Below are 26,504 nucleotides of genomic sequence, written 5' to 3' on the forward strand. Positions count from 1 at the left end.
GCATAGCTTCGTATCAGCTATATATGACTCAATATAACAGAGCCATCCTAAAACAAATGCAGGAATATGCAGACACCTTACCTGAGCAATATCAACCACAGCTTCAAGCCCTCCTTAACAAAGGGTTTGAGGCTGGGAAGCATGAAATTAGGACTGCATATGACATCTTCGATGCTTCCACAAAAGTTTCAGCCACAGCCATCTCAGCCAGACGTTGGGCTTGGCTAAAATCATCAGACCTTCGCCCAGAAGTCCAGGACCGGCTATCTGATTTGCCCTGCCTAGGGGACAACTTGTTCGGTGACCAAATTCAACAAATAGTAGCCGAGTTAAAAGATCACCATGAGACGTTGAAACAACTCTCATCCACTCCTTCTGAGGTGACCTCCAAACAACCCTTTAAGAAAGACTCTAAAAAGTCGTTCTTTAGGCCACGTCGGTATTACCCTCCATCGGCTAAGCCTCGACCTGCACGGTCTTCCAACAGAGCTCAGCCACGTCAACCGCGGAAGCAAAGACCTACTGTAGCCCCACCCCCTGGGCCTGCGGCGGGCCTTTGACTTCCCTGTAGAGAGCACGTGCCAAACCCCTCTTCCAGCCATCCCTGTGGGAGGTCGACTGTGCCACTTTTTAGACCGCTGGCTACAGATCACCTCAGACCAGTGGGTACTAGCAATTATAGCACAGGGTTACCACCTCAACTTCACTACTCTTCCTGCAGACTCCCCGCCTCTACAGGCATGGAGCCTGACCAGCCACTTGGTTCAGTTACAACGAGAAGTATTACTTCTTTTGCAATCAAACGCTATAGAACCTGTCCCTCCCTCTCAGCAGGGAAGAGGATTCTATTCCAGGTATTTCCTGATACCAAAGAAATCAGGAGGGCTTCGTCCCATCTTAGACCTCCGAGCCCTCAACAAGTACCTTCAAAAAGAAAAGTTCAAGATGGTAACCCTGGGCTCGCTTCTCCCTCTGCTGCAAAGAGGGGATTGGCTATGCTCTCTAGACCTCAAAGACGCTTATACCCACATTGCGATTACACAATCACATCGCAAGTACCTGCGTTTTCTAGTAGGCCGAAACCATTACCAATATCGAGTACTACCTTTCGGCCTGGCATCTGCACCACGGGTCTTTACCAAATGCCTCATCGTGGTAGCAGCATTCCTCAGGAAGGAAGGTGTCCACGTCTACCCCTACCTGGACGATTGGCTAATCAGGGCCTCCACCCAACAGATTGCTCAATCCTCCCTAAAATTGACAATTCAAACATTCCTTTCCTTAGGTTTTCTTGTCAATTACGAGAAATCTTGCTTAGTCCCATCTCAAACCTTATCTTTCATTGGAGCAGACTTGGACACCTTACAAGCAAAGGCTTACCTTCCTCATCAAAGGGTTCAAACCCTGATATACCTAGCTCGCCGGCTTCAGTCTCAAAACACTGCCACGGCTCGCCAATTCCTCGTTCTCCTAGGTCACATGGCATCCTCGGTTCAAGTCACTCCCATGACCCGACTAGCCATGAGAGTAACACAATGGACTCTGCGACACCAATGGATTCAAGCTTTTCAGCCTCTGTCCTCCATAGTCACAGTTACACAAGCGCTACGCCTGTCTTTAACCTGGTGGACGACTCAAGTCAACCTCCTTCAGGGCTTACCTTTTCTCCTACCAGATCCACAAGTAATCCTAACCACCGACGCTTCCCACATCGGTTGGGGGGCCCATGTGGACGATTTCCAAACTCAAGGGTTATGGTCACCAGAGGAAGCCGAACACCAGATAAATTTCTTGGAACTACGAGCAATCCGCTACGCGCTCAGAACTTTCCAAGATCATCTATCGAATCAGATAATCTTAATCCAGACAGACAACCAAGTGGCCATGTGGTACATAAACAAGCAGGGAGGCACCGGCTCCTTCCTTCTGTGTCGGGAAGCTGCGCAGATTTGGGCAGAAGCCCTCTCCCACTCCATGTACCTCAGGGCCACTTACCTGCCGGGAGTAGACAATGTATTGGCAGACCAGCTAAGCCATGTCTTCCAACCACACGAGTGGTCACTCGATCCTCTGGTAGCGACCTCTCTGTTTCACAAGTGGGGTTCTCCCCACATAGTCCTCTTTGCGTCCCCTCAGAACCACAAAGTGGACGATTACTGCTCTCTCATTCGGAGCCATCACTCTCGGCCGAGGGATGCCTTCTCCCTCAAGTGGACGACAGGTCTGCTCTATGCATTCCTTCCACTTCCTCTTCTGTCAAGGACTCTCGTGAAGCTTCGCCAGGATGGAGGAACCATGATCCTGATAGCACCCCACTGGCCACGCCAAGTGTGGTTTCCCATACTCCAGGATCTCTCCATCCGCACGCACATCCCTCTGGGAATGGATCCGCATCTGCTCACTCAAAACGACGGATGCCTCCTCCATCCCAACCTCCAAGCCTTGTCCCTGACGGCATGGATGTTGAAAGGTTAGTCCTTCAGCCTTTTAACCTTTCGGATTCGGTTTCTCATGTCCTGATAGCTTCACGAAAGCCCTCCACCAGAAGATCCTATTCATATAAATGGAAAAGGTACACATCATGGTGCACTTCTCAGTCCCTTGATCCCCTTTCCTGTCCAATCTCTAAGTTCTTGGACTATTTATGGCATCTATCGGAATCAGGTCTTAAAACCTCTTCCATCAGAATGCATGTCAGTGCAGTAGCCGCCTTCCATAAAGGGTATTGAGGGTCGTCCTATCTCAGTACAACCCCTGGTAACACGCTTCCTCAAAGGCTTGCTCCATTTAAAGCCACCCTTACGTCCGCCGGCCCCATCTTGGGACCTTAATCTGGTTCTGGGTCGCCTTATCAAGCCACCTTTTGAACCTCTTCACTCCTGTGACCTAAAATATCTCACATGGAAAGTGTTGTTTCTTTTGGCTATCACTTCAGCTCGCAGGGTTAGTGAATTACAGGCCTTAGTCACCTATCCGCCTTACACTAAACTCCTGCAAGACAGGGCGGTACTCCGCACTCACCCTAAATTTTTACCTAAGGTAGTTTCGGAGTTTCATATCAATCAATCCATCATACTACCTATCTTCTTTCCCAGGCCCCACTCCAACTCCGGAGAACAGACTCTGCATACCCTAGACTGTAAACGGGCTCTAGCATTCTATCTAGACCATACAGTTTCTCACAGAAAGAGCACTCAATTATTCGTCTCTTTCCATCCTAACAAGTTAGGACAACCTGTGGGTAAGCAGGCTCTTTCCTCCTGGTTGGCGGACTGCATTTCTTTTTGCTATCAGCAAGCTGGCATTCCTTTTCAAGACCGTGTTAAAGCACACTCTGTGAGGGCCATGGCGACTTCAGTAGCACACCTTCGATCGGTGCCGCTTCCTGACATCTGTAAAGCTGCAACCTGGAGTTCTCTCCATACCTTTGCAGCCCACTATTGCTTGGACAAAGCTGGAAGACAAGACTCCATCTTCGGCCAATCTGTCTTGCGTAACCTTTTTCCAACAAGATGTACCAACACCCTTCCACCTGCCCGGTAGGGTGCAGATGCCCTTTCCCAAATTCCACCCCAGTTGTTGTGCCTGTTGCACGCCGTTGGGTGCATTTGGTGCAAGTCAGGACATCCTCAGCTCGGTACTCACCCATTTGTGAGGACAACCATCCTGCTTGTCCTGTGAGAAAGCAAATGTTGCTTACCTGATGTAACAGGTGTTCTCACAGGACAGCAGGATGTTAGTCCTCACGAAACCCGCCCGCCACCCCGCGGTGTTGGGTTCGTTTTATTTTACTGTTTTGGGCACTGCCTGTAGCTTTGAAAATCAGACTGAAGGGAGACCCCTGCTGGCTGCATGGTCAGTGCCGTGCTGGGCATGCCCAGTAGGGGCCAGTCAAAGTTCTGTTAAACTTTGACAGAAGTTTTTCCGTGGTGGGCTCCATCCTCGATGTCACCCATTTGTGAGGACTAACATCCTGCTGTCCTGTGAGAACACCTGTTACATCAGGTAAGCAACATTTGCTTTCAGTAGATATGTTTATTGGAGACTGCATATAGAGGCATTATGCAGTATTTTCTATATTCTTATTGAACATCATACCAGAATGTCACAAAATCAAATCTGCCTCTTTAAAAAGATTTTAAACAAATTCCTGATTGGGGAGGAGCCAGTGTATGGCACTAAATTTTAAAAAGTGTTTCCATCTGGACATTCCCTGAGCTTTCCCTTTTGCCTTTCTTCTAAAACAAAAGGGAACTCAATTTGCAGGGAGAGAGTCCTGCAGATAAACTGCAGATAAACTCAATGTGTTCTGATTGTTCCTTAAACAACAAAGTAAATATTTAAAGGACAGGAGGGTGGATTTCTAAGTTTCTAGCATGCCAGGTCCTGATTATGCATTGCAAGGAACATTGCTGCTAAAAGTTATGAGATGTATATGAATGTCAGCTACAGGAGATTGCATTTGAGACCAATTTTTTGATGCTGTAATTGATATGCAAATGGATGACTGGAGTTGGCTACCGAGAGTAGTAGTACTCAGCAAACATCAGAAGTAGTGTGATATGATACAAAATTCTTCTGTTTGTGCTGACATACTCCTTGTTATGTCTTAATCCAGCCCTGGTCTTCCATATCCATCTAGTGCATTTTTGTCCAGTGGATTGAATTAGGTATAAAAATTAAAAATAGGGCTGGGTCATAGTAGTCTCATAACATCAGGCTAGGCAAGCCAAGCATTTTTACCAGGAGTTACCAACACTACGGTCCACATCCAACACTATGGTTAACTCTCACATCTTTGGGAGTGTGTTCCACTGCTGCCACTCTATCACATACAAGCTATTAGGTACTCCAAGCATTTTAAACTCAAGGTTGGTACTACCACCCAGCTGATCTGGGTGCCAATTCGCAAGTTTTGAACATGCTCTCAGTGCCAGTAGTCAGTGTCAGTATGGGCTAACGGTGAAACTGTCCCATCTGAACAGATGTTAGGGAACAGGGGAAGTAGAGAGTAGATGTTATGGAAGGGGAGGGAAGCAAAGAGGAAGGGTCCCTAGGGGCATGTAGAGGGGCTTCCAACTTCTGAAAAGTATAAAATTATTATTACTGACAAGTTTCTGCCTCCTACCTCCCTACCCCAGCATTTCAAATAGCTGAGGGCTGGTCAGAGTCACACCCAACGTGGCACCTTTACTCAAACTGAGGGACATCCCCAGCATCCCCGTCCCTCTCTGTGATTTCTCTGTTTCAAAGTTTCATTGAGAAACTAGAAAATCAAATTGCCAGTAGAAATATTTGCAAACATCTTTTTCAGTAACAATCAATCCAAATAAACAGAAAAAACCCCATGATCAGTCAGGATATAATTCTTTAAGTTAAAGAGAAACTTATTTAAATGGCCATAGATCTAAAGATGCCTGCCCAAGTTTTCTCAGATTTTTTTCAACAGAATCTCATTCTTGCTAGCAAATGTTCATTTGATGCTGTAGAGAAAAACATATTGTTTAAAAAAATCAACTTCCATCAATTTCCAATGTTTCAGAATTATTCTTTGGGTTAATAACTATATAGCACCATCTCGTATTTCCTCTCTGATTTGAAATGTTCAAGAAGTTGAGGACCCCTGATTTGTACTATCAAAACAGAGCAGCAAGATAAGAGAAATGTTAGGAAGAAATACTACTTTAGGTGCTAATAGAGCTATGTAAAATAGAAATAACGTTTTTGTGCTTCTTCCCCTTTAAAAAGTGTCCCTTTTTTTGGTTTTAGTTTCTAGGTTTTACTAAGGGAAGCACTGCAGTGATTTTTGAATAATTTAGTGAAAAGAAGAAACGTTCTCCATCTGGTAGCTGTGACTCATATAATGTGCTTTTCTTCACTGCTTAAAATTAATTTGTTTATGTATTTAGTGCTTGCACTATCAAAGTATAAATTAAGCTCAAGACTTATTTTTTGCAATGCTAACTTACCAAATGATATTATGCAATTATTGTCCTGTTAACTGGCAACATCAAGAAAGCTTGAAATTCTAACTCCATTTTCATTGTATAGTATCTGCACATAAATTAGTAAATTGAGTGGCTGTGATCTTACAGGTCAGGGACAAGAAATACTCTGAAATAGTTCCCATAATCAGTCAATTTTATTTATTTATTTGTTTGTTTGTTTGTTTGTTTATTTGCTTGTTTATTTATTTGCGGTTTATAGCCCATTGAAGTTCATGGTGTGGTACAAAATAATAAAAAAAAAAATACATCCATAAATTCAGTTCACAGGCAATATTAATAAATCACCAACTACAAGATACACCAAAACAAATATCCAATTAAATTAAAATGTGGTATCAGAACTTTCAAAATTACTTCAAAAGATAATCTGCAGTCTTTTGCCTTTAAAGGGCTAAAGGGAGCACCAAATTCAAATCATTTACTACTTTTTACTAAATTTGATAATATACTGAAGTGTAAGTATACTTATGTTTTAAGTACATTATCAAATTAAAACACATACATTAGGTTTTCAAGTAAAAAGTGGTACATTATTTGAATTTTGGTGCTTCCTGTAGCCCATTTCAGGCAAAAAAAAAATTGCAGATTATCATTTGAAGCACTTTTCAAAATTGATATCGCTTTTGAATTTAAATAAATATTTAGTTTTGGTGCATTTTGGAGTTGATTTATTTATATTATGTGAGGTGCTTGCTTATCTTTGTGTAGAATTCTGAGGCAAAGCACAAAAACTCTAAATGTAGTCTAGCCTTTTGAACATTACAAGATCTTAAGATTATGCTAGAAATGCAGTTGATTGGTAATAGATGTAATTTCAAAGCTGAAACCAGTTTTATTAATAAGTTGCAGTAAGTTTGCACAATTAGTTGTCTCTATGCTTTATAAGTCATTGAATGTGTTTTGTTTGATTTGAGCAGAGGAAAATAACTAGCAACAAATGCACCCTGCATTTATATTTTAATCAAAGTATGGGTGCAACTTCAGAGTACTATGCTTTAAGATACCTTACAAGTACTGTTAACCGTAGGCACCCAGCAGCTTACTTGAAGCTTTGGAACAGCATTTGGCAACTTTGGAAGGGAAAAAAACAAAGGAAGTCTCTGCTGCTAGCAGGTAAGCAGCTATACTTTTTAATTTGATGTCAGTTATTCAATGCATACCTTTTCTGTTAGAGTGGAGAAATAACATAATGGTAGATAAAAGCCATAAAGCTTATCTACTCTGTCCATTACTTCTTCTTGACTGTAAGTGTCATCCTACCTCCAGTTTTATCTTCATGTCCCCACAACTTAAGGATCCTTTGTGTTAATCTCATGCTTTCTTGAAATCTGATAGCTTTTTACCCCCATTGTCGTACTCCTACCCTGGGAGGTAGTTTCATTTATTCACCACCTCCTCTGTGAAGAAATATTTCCTTATGTTCATCAATCTACATCCTTGGAGCCTCATATTGGGATGTATTATAGAACTATCTTTCTACTGAAAAATACTTGCTTTTGCATTTTTTTTTCACGTAAATAAGCAGCTGAATTAGCCATGCTGTCTGGGACGACCCTCCTGGAGCTCTCAAAGTAAAGTCTTAAGCCTTGCTGTAGTGTGTCTCCTCAGTCCGTTTTTTTCCGCGACCTTAATAGTCGCGGAGCTCTCTGTCTACTCGAGTGATTTCCTCACAGGAAAGTTTATTTTCAAATCACATCAAAGAAAACCTGAGAAAGTAGCTAGGCTTAGCTATTTTTTACAGTATTTCGTCACATACTCATCGTTCTCACAGGACAAGCAGGATGGTAATCCTCATACATGGGTGACATCATCAGGATGGATCCCAATCATGGAGCACTTTTGTCAAAATTTCTAGAACTTTGACTGGGCATGCCCAGCATGGCACTAACCTTGCATCCAGCAGGGGTCCCCCATCGGTCTCTTTTTTTCCACGCAGCAGTAGCCACGCGGGTTAAGGAGCTCTCTAGAGATTCCTGACAGGAATTTTCCTCACGGAACTTCTTTCAAAAAATTCTACCCCATCCGGGGTCCCCCTATCGATTCCGTAGTCCGCGGTCATAAGGTAAGGCTTTACCCTCGTTTGCGGTCGATTCCCGTCGAGTTTTCCCTTCGGGGCCTACTGGCCATCGACCGCACCGCGGCTAAATTTTTGTCAAAGCCATGGCGTCTGGTTTTCGTCGGTACCCCGACTATTCTCTGACAATGTTCATCACAGACCCGCATAGGATTTGTGTGTTGTATTTGGAGTCCAACCATGACATCCTAACTTGCACCAAATGTGCCCAAATGACACCGAAGGTCCGTAAGGCCCTCAGAGAAGATGGAGTTTCTTTTTCAGGCAAAGCCACAAACTCCATCAACCGCTTCGACATCGTCTGAGCTGATGCCATCGACCTCTCACCAGCAGCGGGACACGGGTGCTGCCCGCCACCAACTACTCCGAAGGTGTTGACTTCTTCCTCTTCGGCTCTGGAGAAGGACCGAGGAGAACATTGTGAAAAATGTCGACACCATCACCGGAAGGTTCAGTCTGCCAATCCAGGCAAGTTTGTGGCATCGGCGTCGACTGTGCCACTGACTAAGAAATACCGTCCAGAGAAGGCCCCATCCTCCTCTGCGACCAGGTCACCAAGGCGTTCCCCACCTTCATTGGTGCTGGGAGCCGCGACTCCACTTTCACCGGCGGACCCTCCGGCTACGCCAGCGCTGCCTCCTACTCCGGAGCTGGGATTACACGCCCCAGGCCTCCAAGAAGAATTGGATCGGATGGTCCACGAGGCTATCGGAAAGGTGCTACGGGGCTTCCAGCCTCCATCGACCCCCAGCACCGATGCCAGCTCCGGTCGCCGACCAGATTCCCATGGTGCTCACACTGCTACTGGGCAGACTGGATGCGTTGATCGGTGCCCTTCCACCGGTGGAACAGAGGACACCAGTATGTCCCACGTCTTCCACCCCTATTCCTTTGTCATTGGAGGACGAAGACACACCGAAACCAGAACCTATGCCCGGATTGTCCGGGGTCCTGCCACCGACTCACCCGTCGATGCTACCGGTGCCGTCTGTGCCTAGACCTGATCCCTCGGGAGTAGCACCATTTCTTCCCTCTGAAGATCCCATGGGATCTGCCACTCACAGCGGAGGGACACTTTCGCCCTCTCTTGGTCCAGCAGTCTCCTCTACGCGTACCCTCCAATTCCACTCATATCAAAGACTCTCGTGAAGTTGCGGAGGGACAAGGGCTTAATGATTCTGATAGCCCTTCATTGGCCTCGCCAGGTCTGGTTTCAAATCCTCCAGGACCTATCAGTACGCCGGCACATCCCTCTGGGGGAGGACCCACTTCTGATAACTCAGAACGACGGGTGCCTGCGCCACCCCAACCTCCAGGCTCTGTCCCCGACGGGCTGGATGTTGAATGGTTAATACTCCAACCCCTTAACCTTTCGGAGTCCGTATCCCGAGTCCTGGTAGCTACACGAAAGCCTTCCATGACACTGTCTTATTGTTCGAAATGGAAGAGGTTTACGGTCTGGTGCACGTCCATATCCTTAGACCCCTTCACTTGTTTCACTGCGAAGTTTCTGGACTATCTCTGGCACCTGTCAGTCAGGCCTCAAAACTTCCTCTATAAGGGTGCATGTCAGTGCGGTAGCCGCTTTCCACAATGGCGTGGGGGTGTCTCTATCTCGACACAACCCTTAGTAGCACGCTTCATGAGAGGCTTACTCCACCTAAAGCCTTCACTTCACCCTCCGGCCCCCGCTTGGGACCTTAACGTGATTTTGGTACGGCTCATGAAACCTCTGTTTGAGCCTCTCCACTCCTGCGATCTCCGCTATCTCACCTGGAAAGTAATTTTTCTTCTCGCTGTAACATCCGCTCGCAGAGTTAGTGAGTTGTAGGCTTTAGTCACCTACCCACCTTACACAAAAATTCTACATGACAGGGTAGTGCTCTGCACCCATCCTAAATTTTTACTAAAGGTAGTATCGGAATTTCATCTTAATCAATCCATCATCTTACCTACGTTCTTTCGACGCTCGGAGCGGGCGATGCACCATTGACTCCGAGGAAACCTGCTGAGTTGACTGGCATCGGTGTGTCGACTGGTGCCGACGCATCAAAGCATCACCGACGCGCCAGCACAGCCAGCGCAATCGGCTCTCATAAGAAGGGCCCATGCTTCGGGATCGAGGCATGGCCACTCCACATCGACGCACTTCTGAATCCTTACATCTACCATTGACTCAGAAGCCTCACATTCCCTGTTATAATGTAATTTCCTGCTTCTATTGTTAACTGGTTTTTTCCCCCTAGTTCATTGTAAACCAGTACGATAAGACCTGGTCTTGAGCATCGGTATATTAAAAGAATTTAAATAAATAAATAAATAAATAAAAACCAAAAAAGCACATATCTGGTCATAAGAAACGTAGGGAAACCCCCCCCCCCCCCCCCCCCCCATCGTGGAAGAGGATCCTTCTTCTGCTCCATCCTGTTCGTCTGAACAAGAGGAACCTTTGATCAAAAGACCACGTACAGCGTCCTTAACCACTGACAAGTCTGGAAGGCAACGCTATCTTCAACCATCACATGTTCCACCGTCTGCACCATCTCAGGGTGCTTTAGCATCACAGGCGATGTTGCAGATATTTCTGATTTTGGCAAAATTTTTATCTACAGTGGCCGATCAAGACCAGCCTGCAACAGAACTTACTCCTGAGGCACCACAGTCTCCTACTTGGCAGTCCCATCCCTGGTCTAGCCCCTACATCACAGACTACTACGCCACAAGGTACAGAGAAGGGCAACCAAAATGATAAAGGGGATGGAACAGCTCCCCTATGAGGAAAGGCTGAAGAGGTTAGGGCTTTTCAGCTTGGAGAAGAGACAGCTGAGGGGGTATATAATAGAGGTCTTTAAGATCATGAGAGGTCTTTAACGAGTAGATGTGACTCGGTTATTTACACTTTTGAATAATAGAAGGACTAGGGGGCATTCCATGAAGTTAGCAAGTAGCACATTTAAGACTAATCGGAGAAAATTCTTTTTCACTCAACTCACAATAAAGCTCTGGAATTTGTTGCCAGAGGATGTGGTTAGTGCAGTTAGTGTAGCTGGGTTCAAAAAAGGTTTGGATAAGTTCTTGGAAGAGAAGTCCATTAACTGCTATTAATCAAGTTTACTTAGGGAATATAGCCACTGCTATTAATTGCATCAGTAGCATGGGATCTTCTTAGTGTTTGGGTAATTGCCAGGTTCTTGTGGCCTGGTTTGGCCTCTGTTGGAAACAGGATGCTGGGCTTGATGGACCCTTGGTCTGACCCAGCATGGCAATTTCTTATGTTCTTATGTTCACCAATATCGTCGTCCTTGGGTTCTTCTACTGGTTATCCTTCTGACCCTCTGGAGAACCAGCTGGAGCCAGTGTCACCTCCTGAGGACTTGACCTATTCAATGTTCTTAGAAAGAGTTGGACAAACTCTAAATATTGAGATGAGAAAATTACCTGATCCTAGAGTGGAAGTTCTGGGTCTGCTGAAAGTCTTTGACATTCCTACTGAACCGGTGGCTCTCCCATCTCATGAGGTTCTAGACACCTTGATGAAAAGAGCAGGGGAGACTCCTCTGATTGGCCCCTCGACGTCCAGAAAGTCGGAACTTAAGTATAGGATGCAACAGTCCTCATTCTACATCCATGTTCAACTACCTCACGCAACTGTAGTTGTAGAATCTGCAATGCAGAAAGCACGCAAATCCAGGCTATATTCTAACACACCACCTGGTCACAACTCCAAATATCTTGATGAGTTTGCAAAACGTGCATATCAGGTATGATGAATACAAAAATACAGCAATACAATTTGCTATCACGCAATATCTATTTCAATGTCTACAGGACTCCAAACCTAAGATCCAAGACAGTGCACCTGACCAGCGTCTGCCTGACGCTCATATATGAGGGGTTACGACATCTGATTTGCATGATCTACGAGGGTTTCGAGACCTCGGCCAAGTCAATTGCTACTGCCATCGCAGCCAGACGAATGGCATGGCTCAGGGCCAGCACAATAAGAGAGGATGTGCATGTGAAATTGGCTAATCTTCCTTGCCATCCTGATAACTTGTTTGGTGACCACTTCAAGGACACGGTTGCAGAATTAAAAGAGCAGAAACTAGCAGTCCAGTCTCTCACCACTCCATCATCCTTTTACGGTAGAGGCTACTATTCTGGTTATAGGAAACCGCAATTTCAACGCCGCCCTTTCCGACCTTATCCTCCCTCTAGACCGGCTTATTACCCATCGTCTCTCCCCCAAACATCTCAAGCTCCAGCTTCTACGCAACGTCAGAGAACACCAAAGCCTAGACCTCCGCAAGAGCAAAACCAACCTAAACCTTCACAAAGTTTTTAGGACTTCACACACCACTGCTACCAGCAGCAGTCGGGGGCAGGCTCCTACAGTTCTTGCCTGCATGGGAGAACATCACAACCGACCTCTGGGTTTTAAAGATCATAAAGGAGGGTTATTCCTTAAACTTCAGCACCCTTCCTGTTGTTCCACATTTAGTGCCCAACAGGGAACAATACATCCATGCTCAACAAATGCACCTGGAAATCAACAATCTCCTAAATCAACGTTGCATATAGGAACTACCTGTGTCTCACCATCACACAGGATATTATTTCCAATACTTCCTCATTCCAAAGAAATCAGGAGGGTTCCATCCTATCTTGGATCTTTGGGAACTCAACAAGCACCGGACGACGGAGAAGTTCGATGACATCACTCAAAAACACACAACAAGGTGGAATCGGTAAAATGGACTTTATTGACTCTTGCCTGGGCAGGCAAGAGTCAATAAAGTCCATTTTACCGATTCCACCTTGTTGTGTGTTTGCTGTCAGCCATCTTGGATCGGTTACCGGTTTGTTTCCTTGGACCATCACTCAAAAACATACTACCCTTCATACAACCCAGAGATTGGATGTGTTCCATAGATCTAAAGGGTGCCTATTCACACATACCAATGCACAAAGTTTCCTGGCAGTACCTTTGCTTCACAACGATGAATCAGCAATTTCAATACAAGGTTCTTCCATTTGGCCTCTCCTTGGCTCGCAGAATATTCACGAAATGTCTAGCGGTAGCGGTGGCTCACCTACGTCGCCAGAGTATTCAGATATTTCCCTATCTAGACGATTGGCTTATAGTAGCACCCAGCCCCTCTGTTCTCCAGACAAATCTCCTTGCAACCATTTGGTGTTTGGACACATTGGGTCTACTTATCAATTACGAAAAGTCGAATCTCCAACCCACGCAAGCGTTGCAGTTCATTGGAGCCCACATCGACACTTTACAGGACAGAGCATTCCTTCCCGAGCCAAGAGCTACAGCACTCAGAACTCTAGCTCAAACGCTAAAGTGCTTAACCACAGCTCCGGCACGTCAGGTGTTGAAACTTCTCGGACATATGGCTGCAGCAATCTATGTGATCCCCCACACACGACTTCACATGAGGCGCCTTTCAGTGGGGACTGAAAGCTCAATGGAAACAGTTCTCCGACCTCCTCTCTGCTCCTGCCTCCATTACAAGCAGCATGAAGCGGGATATAGATTGGTGGCTATCGGAAACACCCCTTACAATAGGTGCTCCCCTTCGTCCACTGATGCATCAAGTCATGCTCACCACGGATGCCTCAGCGAAGGGATGGGGAGCCCATCAGACTCAAGGCCTCTGGTCCATCTGGGAGAGTATGCAACAGATAAACTTCCTGGAACTCAGAGCAATTCGGAACGCTCTCCGAGCTTTTCAGCTCAATCTCAGGGGAAAAATAGTGATGATCCACACAGACAATCAAATGGCAATGTTCTATATAAACAAAGAAGGAGGGTTCAGTTCTTGGATTCTATGCAAGGAAACAGTATCTATCCTGGAATGGGTGACCAACAATTCCATTATACTTCAAGCCACTTACCTTCTCGGCATAGACAACAACAGAGCAGACAAGCTAAGCAGAATCTTTCATCCCCACGAATGGGAATTACAACAAAAGGTAGCCCTACAACTCTTCTGAACCTGGGGCTGGCCTCGTATCAATCTTTTCGCCACAAGCAGAACCGCAAAGTTCAAACATTCTGCTGTCTGTTACCATCTCCTCATCGGATGACACAAAATGTATTTCTCATGAGCTGGTCGGAGGGCTTACTATACGCGTTTCCACCAATACCACTAATTTCACACACAGTGCAGAAATGCATCATGGATTCGGCAGATCTCATTCTAATAGCTCCAGCGTGGCCAAGACAACCATGGTACGCATACCTTCTCCGTCTCTCAGTGGACACTCCAATTCTACTAGGAAACAGCCCTCGCCTCCTAACTCAAGACAAGGGCACTCTTCTGCACCCACGCCACTCCTCTCTAAACCTCACAGTGTGGAAATTGAGAGGACACTATTTTAAAACCTGAATCTTTCTCCTCAACTGGAAGACATCCTGATTTCCTCTAGAAAACCTTCTACCAGATTAAACTACTAAAGAAAATGGCTGAACTATACAGCTTGATGCTCAAACATTAATATAGATCCATTCACATGCCCAGCACGTGACTTGCTAACATATGTTCACAGCCTTTACCAAAGAGGGCTGGCAAAAGCTTCACTCAGAGTTAATCTCAGCGCTATCTCAGCTTATCATTCTTTACTCATCCGCTAATCTCCAGATTCATGAAAGGAGTATTATGACTACGCCCACCGGTACAAAAACTACCTGTACCGTGGGATCTGAACCTTGTTCTAGAACAATTCATGCTACCACCCTTTGAACCACTTGAAACCTGTCACCCCAGATACCTGGCATGGAAGGCTCTTTTCCTGGTAGCGCTCACTTCGGCTAGATGGGTCAGCGAACTTCAAGCTTTAGTTCACTAGTCTCCATACCTGGTTTTCTACCACAATAAGGTTGTATTATGACCACATCCAACTTTCTTACCAAAGGTGGTATCATCTTTCCACCTAAATCAATCCATTACTCTTCCAACCTTTCATCCTCGTCCTCATACGGATGAAGCTCAACGCAGACTACACATTTTAGATTGCAAACGAGCACTAGCATACTATAAATAACTCACTGCTGCTCCTTCCAGACCTTCTCAACTATTCCTCTCCTTTAATCCGAATGCACCAGGCTTACCAGTTTCAAAAAGGACTTTGTCATCCTGTATCACAAACTGCATCCAGTTTTGCTATCAACGGCGCTCAGAACAACTATCATCTTCGCCTAAGGCTCACCAAATCAGAGCAGTAGCAGCCTCTATTGCCCATCTACGTGATGTACCCATATTAGACATTTGTAAAGCTGCAACTTGGTCATCACTTCATACCTTTACTACTCATTACTGTTTGGACAAGCTTGCTTCAACAGATGCGTCCATGGTCAAACAGATATTAACAGCGGGCACTTCCTAAATATTTTCATGTCACCAAGGACTGTCCGCAATATATTTTACAACTTGAGCACACCAGCAATAAGATACTTAACAACCATTACAACTCAAGTTGCTAGCTGGGGACTCCCAGACAGCATGGCTAATTCAGCTGCTTATCTACCCGAAAAGAGCAAGTTTGCTTACCGTAAACGGTATTTTCCGTAGATAGCAGATGAATTAGCCATGCTGACCCTCCCACTTCCCCGGATAGTCTTGCTACTATCTATCTTGCTTTATTACGGACTGAGGAGACTCTACACAGGGGAGGGGGAGGTGCCAAGCAGGCGCACACTACAGCAAGACTTAAGACTTTACTTTGAGAGCTCCGCTACCTACAGGACGGGAGGGACGTCCCAGACAGCATGGCTAATTCATCTGCTATCTACGGAAAATACCGTTTACGGTAAGTAAACTTGTTCATCTTTGATATTTGAATGTCTTTATAATATCTCCCCTCTAATGTATGCATATTTGATTTCTTCAGTCTCATTTTATAGCTCTAGGCCCTTTTGTGGACTAGCCTATTCTATCCTCACCTTTTTGGATGTGTGACCTCCAAAACTGGACACATTACTCCAGATAAGAACTCAGCAATGACTTGTACAAAGCATTCTCACCTACATTTTTTTTCTACTACTTGTGCATCCTCACATTTCCCCTGGTTCTCACTGCTAGCTTGTTGCACTATTTTGCAAACTTAAGATAAGATAATCACTTAAAGATTGCATGCTTCGGGTCCCAGACTACATATAGATTTCTGAAGGGGTGTGACCGCAGTGAAGTTATGGCATTATAAGTGGGCAGAGTACAAGAGAGCGACGTGCTTAAAGTTTAATGTTTTATATTCCGCTTTAAATAAACATCCCAAAATGGATTACAATATAAAAGTACAAAAAAATAGAAGTTTTCATGTTTATGGTAGAGATGTCTCAGGCCTTCTACTCTTCTATGACTAGTTTACCTCCACTTACTATATAATGAATTTTTCCTTTTTTATTTCTACTAAATAAAAATTGTATAGTTAAAATTCTTGAAATATTTCACTGTAACTTCTGTGATTTCCAAAGTGTAATCTGTTTGTGTATTTTGTCATTAACAAAAGTCAACTTTATTACCTTAATTACTTCTTGCATAAAATCAATACATTTCTGTTTTGAACTATAGAAACCAACAAACTCTAACAAATTTATAGAAAACACAATGCCACACCAAAACACATGTATAATATGCATGGTATTGTGCACCATTCTTTTTCTTCAGGATGTTTACAAAGCATCAAGCTCCAACACTATCTTACATTTTCCTAGCGTGTAGCAGATTGACTCAGGACCAATGGGTATAGTGTACTCCTGATAGCAGTTGGAGACGGATCAGATTTTAATCTGACGTCAGCCCTAGTACATATACCCCTGCAGGAAGTGCAACTCTTCAGTATTTTCCGTCTCCATAGCAGTTCGGGACTTTTTTCACGCTAGCTCAGCGTTAGAGTAAATTTACAAAGAAAAATCCAAAACAAGAAGACATCTTACCTCTACAGACTAGCTCCGTTCTCCTGCGGTGACACCCATTGGGTCCCTCCCCAGTTGAGAATTCCCGAGGTGATTTCCGCGATCCCTCGGAGGTAAGCCTCGGACCGGCGGCTGACCCTCGGTGGGGACCTAGCCCCCGACATTGGGTGAGGCTGAGAGGCAGCGGGTGCCACTTCGAGCACGGCGGTGAAGATATTTTCCCTCTCCCCTGCAGCCGGAGACCACCTGGAATGAGACCGGGAAGTGCCAAGACAAGGTAAGGTAGAAATCTATTTAAAAGTCTCCGGTCTCCGAAGCTCGAGGAGTCGCACAGGTCGCCAGCCGGGACCAGTGCCATGGGGTTGATCTGCCCTGCCAGGGCTAGACCCCGGTCAGTTTCGAGGGTCCTCCCAAGTGGAGACTCTCCAAGGTGGTCGCCGTCACCATTTTAATCTGTTCGCTGCCCTGTCCGCCGTTCTGACCCGTGCGCACAGAGGCGAGCTGTGCACACAAATACATTGTGCGCACATGGTTGCGCACACAAATTCCTTGTGCACACATCGTCGCGCACCCAAGTACCGTGTGCACAAGTGACGTGCACAGCCACACGCTTACTGTGCTGGGCGCATACCTTTGATCTGGGTGCATAATGGCGCGCACACCTCCCTGAGCACGTACCAATCCTACGCGCACAACTTCGCACCAGAGCGCATAACTGTATTTTACGCACACAAAGTCATGGCACCACCGGAAAAGAAGCTCAAGGCGCAGAGCCTCTGCCCAGCATGCCACATTAGAGCTGCACAGCATGAGGATGCCACTGCCCTGTGTATACAGTGCGAGGAAGCCCTGGGGGATCCAGCCCATGGCCCCGCCCCCGCCCCCCCCCCAGCCGGTGCCGGGTTCCAGCTCCTCAAACAGTACGCCGGACCTAGCGTCTCCCAGCAGGACCCTCCCTCAAACAGGGCTCCCCAGGGACCCAGCACCTCTTAATTTAAACCCAGCATCTCCTGGGTGGAATTCTTCAAAGGCCTGCATACCTTCGTCCACATGCAGCCGGAGCCTCCGATAATATGACCACAACCTCCACCAGAGGATCTCAACAACCCGGGACCCTCTATGCCCAGGGAAGTGATTTCACCGCCCAGAAGCCCCACTTTAGGGGACACTGACAACTCAGATGAGGAATCAGAACCCCTGGAGGAAGGGGAACTCCCTCCGGGGACAGAGCCCCACCGAACCATGAGGCGCTTCTTCACCAAAGACAAGCTTCCAGACCTGGTCACAAATAGCTAGAAAGAATCCCCTGCTAGAGGGACTCCGTCAGAATTCCCTGCTAGAGGGACTCCATCAGACCTCCCGTTATTTCCCACTGTTACAAGCTGTCCAGCAGCTAATTGACCTGAAATGGGATGCCCCGGAGACTACGTTCAAAGGGGGGCGTGCTCTGGCAGCCATGAACCCCCTGGACCCAGCTGCCAAAAATCTCCTGGCATGTCCGAAAGTAGATGCCATGGTCTGCACGGTTTCAAAGTGCATTACTATCCCAGTGGAAGGAGGAGCAGCACTCAAAGATACTCAAGACAGATATCTGGAATCCATCCTCAAACAGTCCTTTGACGTCTCCGCTATGTCTTTACAGATCGCAGCCTGCTGTGCCGTGGTGACACGCGCCTGCTTATCACAGACCAGGAACAACACTCCTGGGAAAACCCTGGAACCAGCAGTATCATTCCTCAAGGATGCCGCTTCTGATCTGGTGCGCACCGCAGCTAGAAGAGTGTCATCAGCCGTGGCAGCCAGAAGACAACTCTGGCTCCGAAGCTGGTTGGCCGATGCATCTTCCAAAACGAGACTCACAAGGATGCCGTTCAAGGAACCCTCCTGCCACTGCTGCGGCGACCAGAGGACAGGAATAAGAGAAACCAGTGACCCTTCCCCCGAACTTCCAGGGGCAAAGGATCACAGCGCTTCAACCCATACAGAAGCACATATCAAGCGGCTTGCCTCGCAGGCAGGAGCCAGCCCTTTCGGAACAAGCACAACAAAAGGGGAGCCAGCTCGGGCCCAGGCCCCAGTCACACCCCACAATGAAAATCAGCCGACCCGTCCAAAGGAAGAAGCCATAGGGGGCAGACTTGCCCTATTGTACCAAAGATGAGTCGAGATAACTTCGGACAAGTGGGTCCTAGCCATCATTCGAGAGCGATATTACCTGGATTTCCACCACCTCCCTCCTTCCTTGTGGAATCCCTCTGCCTCGACCCTTCCAAAAGGATGGCAGTGGAAGCTACGCTGACCAGATTGCTAGCTTTAGAGGCTATAACACTGGTGCCTCAACAACAAATAAATACTGGTCATTATTCCATCTATTTTATCGTTCCCAAGAAAGAGGGAACATTCAGGCCCATCCTGGACCTCAAAGTCAGTCAACTGTCACCTGAAGATTCCTCGCTTCCGCATGGAAACCCTACTCTCTGTAATAAGGGTGATACAACCGGGAGAGTTCCTTACATCCATGGATCTGTTGGAAGCCTACCTACACATTCTGATCCATCAAGAGCATTAGTGTTTTCTACGCTTCACGATCCTGGACCGTCACTACCAGTTCCGGGCACTACCATTCGGGTTAGCCACAGCACCCCGGACGTTCACCAAGATCATAGTGGTGGTGGCGGCAACACTGAGGAAGGAAGGAATCCGCGTACACCTTTACCTAGACGATTGGCTGATCAGGGCGAAATCCCCAGAGGAAAGCCACCAGGTGACCAACAGAGTCAAAACTCTACTGGAGAGCCTTGGGTGAGTGGTCAACACAAACAAGAGCTGTCTGCAGCCCTCCCAATCTCTAGAATACTTGGGAGTCCGGTTCGACACCAAACAAGACAAGGTCATCCTGACGCCGGCAAGGAGATCAAAACTGATGACCCAGTTGCGAACCCTGTTGAGCGAGCTTCGCCCCATGGCATGGGACTACCTACACGTCCTCTTCCTCGTGGCATCCACACTGGAAGTAGGGCCATGGGCAAGAGCTCACGTGAGACCCCTACAGCGCTCACTACTATCATGATGGAATCCACTGTCCCAGAACTACACCTCATGTCTTCAGCTCCCGGACAAAGTTCGGACCCAACTATGATGGTGGCTACAAGAAGGCCATCTGAGCCAGGGAGTGAGACTATCCTCACCAACCTGGATCCTGCTCACCACGGTCGCCAGCCTATGAGGATGGGGAGCACACTGCCAGGAGCTAACCGCCCAAGGGCAATGGAACAAAGAAGAGTTGGGGTGGAACATCAATCGCCTGGAAGCCCGGGCAGTCAGACTAGCCTGCCTATGGTTTGGTCACAGACTACGAGACAAATCAGTCAGAGTAATGTCGGACAATGCCACAACAGTGGCCTACATCAACCGTCAGGGAGGAACCAGAAGCCAACAGGTGTCTCTGGAAATAGACTCCCTAATGGCATAGGTGGAAGCGAATCTTCAAGAGATCTCGGCCGTCCACACTGTGGGGAAAGACAGTGTCACTGCAGATTACCTCAGCAGAGAAAGTCTAGACTGAGGAGAATGGAGGCTGTCGACCACAGCATTCCAATTGATAGTAAACCGTTGGGGAACACCAACCATGGACCTCCTGGCAAACCGGTCCAACGCCCAAGTGCCCAGCTTCTTCAGCCGCAGGCAGGAACGCCAGTCCCAGGGAATCGTTACCCTAGTACAGACCTGGCCACAGGAGACTCTGTTAAAAGCCTTCCCGCCATGGCACCTATTGGACGCAATCATCCACAAGATAGAACACCACAGTGGACCAGTACTTCTAGTGGCCCCGGACTGGCCAAGAAGACTGTGGTATGCAGACATGCGAAGACTGCTGACAGGGAGCCCCCTCCCGCTACCTCCACACAGAGACCTGCTTCAACAAAGACCGATCCTCCACTAGGATCCAGCTCGATTCTCTCTTGCGGTCTGGCCATTGAGAGGACTCACCTGAGGAAGAGTGGATACTCGGGGGCAGTAATTGACACCCTACTCCCGAGCACGCAAGTTTTCCACATCCCTAACATACATAAGGATTTGGAGAGTATTCGAAGCCTGGTGCGAGGACCGTGACATCGTTCCACGCTCAGTCAAAATTCCTGCGATTTTGGAATTCCTGCAGAACGGACTACAGAAGGGATTGTCTCTCAACTCCATCAAGGTACAGGTGGCCGCATTGTCATGCTACAGAACCAAGAGCGAGAGCGGCAGCATAGCCTCTCACCCGGATGTCTCCTGCTTTCTGAAAGGAGTCAAGCAGATCCGACCCCCACCCCCAAGTGGCTGGTGCCTCTTTGGAACTTCAACCTGGTCCTAGATTTCTTAGCAGGAGCCTCTTTCAGACCTCTTCACGGCCTGTCTCTCCGACTATTAACATTGAAGACAGCCTTCCTGGTGGCAGTCTGTTTGGCCTGTTCTGTCTTCGAGCTACAAGCACTGTCGTGCCGGGAGCCATTCCTCAGACTCACCCTGGGAACCATCCAGTTACACACAGTTCTGTCATTCCTCCCCAAAGTGGTGTCCCACTTCCATCTCAACCAAACTATCTCGCTACCATTGCCAGATGAGCATAAGAATTCGGAAGAGTCTCGCAGTTTAAGCCATCTCAAAATCGGCAGACTCCTAGTCCAATACCTGGAAAGGTCGGAATCTGTACGAAAGACGAACCATTTATTCGTCCTTCACAGTGGGAAGAAACAAGGGGAAGCAGCCTCGCGAGCAACCATATCCCGCTGGATCAAAGAAGTCATCAAGGCGGCCTGTGTAGAAGCAGGCAAGCCACCGCCTTTACAAGTCAAGGCCCATTCCACTAGAGCCCAGTCAGTGTCCTGGGCGGAAACAAAGATGCTGTCGCCCGCCGAGATCTGTCGGGCGGCGACATGGTCCTCCATCCACACCTTCTCCAGGTTTTACCGCTTGGATGTTCAGGCTCGAGAGGACACAGCATTTGCAAGGGCAGTGCTAAGTGGGTCACGGCAGCCTCCCACCCGGTTCGGGAGTGGCTTTTATACATCCCATTGGTCCTGAGTCCATCTGCTACACGCTAGGAAATGGCGAAATTACTTACCTGATAATTTCGTTTTCCTTAATGTAGACAGATGGACTCAGCATCCCACCCACGGCTGCCGTCAGTCATGGAATACTCGAGTGATATCACTGACAGCGAGCGATTCACAGGTAAGTCATGCTTTTCTCCAACTAGAGCACCCATCCTACCGGGTGTCGACGTTTCTCGGTTGAGGGCACTGGCGGTCTCCAGCTATAACCAATTGAACCAGTTCAAATTAATTAAGTTAACCAAGTTATAAAGTTATTCAAATTATTCAGTCATACGTATATCCACAATTGCTTTTCGAGGAGAATACGAAGAGCTGCACTTCCTGCAGGGGTATATGTACTAGGGCTGACGTCAGATTGAAATCTGATCCATCTCCAACTGCTATCAGGAGTACACTATACCCATTGGTCCTGAGTCCATCTGTCTAAGGAAAACGAAATTATCAGGTAATTTCTCCAGTTCTGAACTAATTTCTTATAATATCATATGGAATGTGTGGTATTTTATATATTTCACTTTTCTATTGGAATATACTTGAATAATTATTTTAATAATGTTTAATTGTGAAATGTGGTCTGATAGGTGCAAAAGATTTGTTCTGTTGTGAGTTTGCCAATCTACACCATGTAGTGTATAATGCCTCCTGATGGTTTAGTAGACAATATCATGTTTCTTAGGAAGAATTCCTATGTTATCTCCTTCCTCTCAAAATTTCTTCTATTGCTGTTGCTTTTTTTGCTTTTTTCTTTGGTCTGCTGGCATGCAGGACCATGATCCTCAAGCCCGTCTTATTGTTGTTTGGATCTAGCTTGCCAGTGCTTATGCTTTTCCCTTGGATCCTCTTTCCATTTTTGAAAGAAGTTCTTTTGGTTAAAATAACCTTTCAGCCATGCCAGCAGTTATTTGGCTTTCCTGCTACCATTTTTAATGCATAGAATGCATCTGATCTGGGTTTCCAAGATTGGATTTTTAAACTATTTCCACGTCTGATGTAAACTCTTAACTTTTGCAGTTGCTCGTTTTGCTTTTTCTTTTTTTTTTCCTGTTTGCCTCATTTTATTAAAGTATCCCTTTTGAAAGTTAAAAGCTAGAACATTAATTCCCAAACCTATCCTGGAGGACCCCCAGCCAGAAATAAATTTGCATATATTGCCTTCATGGCATGCACATTTTATTTCATGTATATTCATTATAGATATATTGAAAACCTGAATTGGCTGGAGGTTCCTTCCAGGACAGGTTGGGAACCTTTGAGCTAGAACAGTAGTTTGATTTTTTTTTTTTTTTTAAACTATCCTCCCTCCATTTCTTCTTGCACTAGATCCTGCATTCCAGTAAGAATGAGGTCTAGAATAGCTCCCTTTCTTGTCAGTTTCTGGACCAGCTGTTTCATGAAACAATCATTTATTTCATCTAAAAACTTCACTTCCTTAGCATGTCCTGATATGACATTTACCCAGTCAATATAGGGATAATTGAAATTTCCCATTATAACTGTAGAGACAAATTCATTAGCTTCCCTAAATTCCATAGTATTTCATTGTCCATCTGTTCATTCTGGCCAGGTTGATGAAATATATCTCCATGGCTATACCCTTCCACATCACATCTGCAGGATCTTTATTCTGTTTGACTCTATGCTATCTCAAACATATAGTATCACCCTTCCACCAGCTGGATCCACCCTAGCATTGTGATACAGTTAGTAGCCTGGTATAGCACAGTCTTATTGTTTATCTTCCCATCATGTTTCTGAGATGCTAATTATGTCTACTTATTTCATTCAGTTGCTATACATTCTAACTTGCCCATCTTACTTTTAAGACTTCTGGCATTTTCATATAGATATTTCAAGGTGTGTTTATTTGTATATACAAACTTCTTAGCAGTTAACAGGGATACTTTTAGCATCTTAACTCAGTCTAGGCTTATAGGCACCTGAGCTACTTTTGCCTTTATTGGGACGTCTAATTCTGTATGCTCTAACTCGCCTGTATAGTTAGTATCCTTTGAACTTACCTAGCTTCGAATCATGCACTGCTGAGTGACTGACAACTTTCCTCATGTTCTAGTTTAAAAGTTGCTCTATCTACTTTATAAATATTGGCGCCTGTAACCTCTTTCCATCCTGGTTAAGGTAGAGGCCATCCTTTTGGAATAGGCTACCCTTTCCCCAAATTTTTTGCCCTATTCCTAACAAAACTAAAGCCCTCTTCCCTGCACCAAAGTCTTATCCACGCATTGAGACTAGTTCTGCCTGCCTCTGGGGTTCTGTATCCGGAACAGAGAGATTTTAGAGAATGTTATCCTGGATTTCAACTTTCTACATAAAAATCTAAATTTGGCTTCTAGAACCTCCCTCCCACACCTTCCTATGTCATTGGTACCCACATATACTACAAAGGTTTGCTCCTCCCCAGCCCTAAGATCTTATCTAGGTGATGCATGAGGTCCACTACCTTTGCACCTGGCAGGCAAGTTACCAAGTGATCCTCATATCCATGAGCCACCAAGCCATCCTCATTCCTAATGTTCAAATCACCAATTATGACAGCCATCTTAACCCTTTCCTCCTGGGCACAAACCCTTGGAGACCCATTCTTAGTGTGAAAGGATATGGTATCACCTGGAAATCAGGTCCTAGGTACAGGATCATTTCCTGCTACACCAAAGTGATGCTCTCCTTCAGGTGACCTTGCTCCTCCAAGGCAGCACAGGGGCTGCCATTCTCCAAGGACAAGCAGGATGGTAGTCCTCACACATGGGTAACATCATCAGATGGAGCCCGGCACGGAAAATTTTTGTCAAAGTTTCTAGAAACTTTGAAAGACATACGAGCATGCACAGCATGCCGCCATCCAGGCGACCATGCGGAGTCCCTCTTCAGTCCCTCTTTTTCCGTGAAGCTGAAGCCTCGTGCCTGTGGAGCTCATGCTTTTTTTGCTGTGGAAAATAATTGTCTTCATCCTTCACGAGTGCCGTCGGCACCCTCTGTGTGTTTTCGGGTCTTTTCTCATGGTATCAGTAAGTTGGGTTTTTTTTTTTTTACTTTGTGGTCGATGCTGAATGGTGTCGCCTCCCAGTGGCCACTGGGCATTGACCATGCACCGTGTTCCTTTTGCCATGACGTCATCTGGCTTATGTTGCTGCCCCCAGTGCCCTTGGGCCATGTCCATCACAGATCCCCTTGAGTTCTGTGTCCTGTGCCTGGGGGCATTGCATTATGTCCTTGGCTGCGACCTTTGTGCCCAGATGACCCCCCGAGGGTCGTCAGGCGTGCCTGGACAAAATGGAGAAAATGTTCGGTGCTAAAAAATCAGAACCATTGAATTCAGTGTCCAGGACATCAGCGCTGCAAGGAAAGAGAGTCTCTGCCATGATCCCTTCGGTGATCCAATCGCTGAGAGAAAAAGAGACCAAAAAGACCAAAAAAATTGTAAAAACTTCGCGCTGAAACTGAGAATGCTGCGAACTCAGGGATGAAGAGACCCGCCCCCACTGACGTCATCACGCTCAGCGGCGAGCTGGTAAACGGCCACATTCCACCAGGCGTCGCGCGCCGAAGGGGTGCACCAAAGGGGCACTCCCCTTTGTGCACCACTTTGTGCAATCTTTTGTGCTACACTTATTTTAATTCCCTTAAGTTTTCCTTTGTTAATTAACCTTTTTCATAGTGTTTTAGTAATCCCTTGTTTATTAAATATGTTCAATGTATTTGACTTAGGAAACCTATTTTCCCGCATACTCTGTTTTTAATGTAAACCGGTATGATTTGTATCTGATACAAGAATGTCGGTATATAAAAATTCAAAATAAATAAATAAATAAATCCCTCCACTACCAAGCCCCAGCTCTTGAACTAGAAAAATGTAGGCTATAAATAATTTTAAATAAATGCCATGCAGTCTGCCTTATTTGTGTTTATCTGAGTATTTTGTTTAATTTTGTTGTATTTTACGTACGGTTTTTGTTAACTGGCAAGAGGATACAGATTTAAAAAAACAATAAAACAGGGTTTTTTTGGTAGGAAGTCCCGGATTGACAACTTTGTTGTCTACGGAGAAGACGGCTGAAGGGAAATATGATAGAGGTCTATAAAATGAGTGGAATGGAATAAGATCATAAGAACATGCCATACTGGGTCAGACCAAGGGTCCATCAAGCCCAGCATCCTGTTTCCAACAGTGGCCAATCCAGGCCATAAGGACCTGGCAAGTACCCAAAAACCATTGCTAGTAATAGCAGTGGCTATTTCCTAAGTCAACTTAATTAATAGCAGGTAATGGTCTTCTCCGCCAAGAACTTATCCAATCCTTTTTTAAACACAGCTATACTAACTGCACTAACCATATCCTCTGGCAACACATTCCAGAGTTTAATTGTGCAGTGAGTAAA

At 46.1% G+C, this 26,504-nt stretch overlaps 1 protein-coding gene across 1 annotated transcript in view; it reads left to right on the top strand.

The window, feature by feature from the left end:
- Positions 1–26,504, top strand: part of LOC115094632 (phosphatidylinositol-binding clathrin assembly protein-like) — an 818,237-nt gene that overhangs the window by 344,262 nt on the left and 447,471 nt on the right. The window contains 1 exon segment of the mRNA XM_029607889.1: positions 7,036–7,121. Coding sequence (XP_029463749.1) covers positions 7,036–7,121 — 86 coding nt within the window.

This window comes from Rhinatrema bivittatum, chromosome 6 (genome assembly GCF_901001135.1).
Source record: "Rhinatrema bivittatum chromosome 6, aRhiBiv1.1, whole genome shotgun sequence".
Lineage (NCBI taxonomy): Eukaryota > Metazoa > Chordata > Amphibia > Gymnophiona > Rhinatrematidae > Rhinatrema > Rhinatrema bivittatum.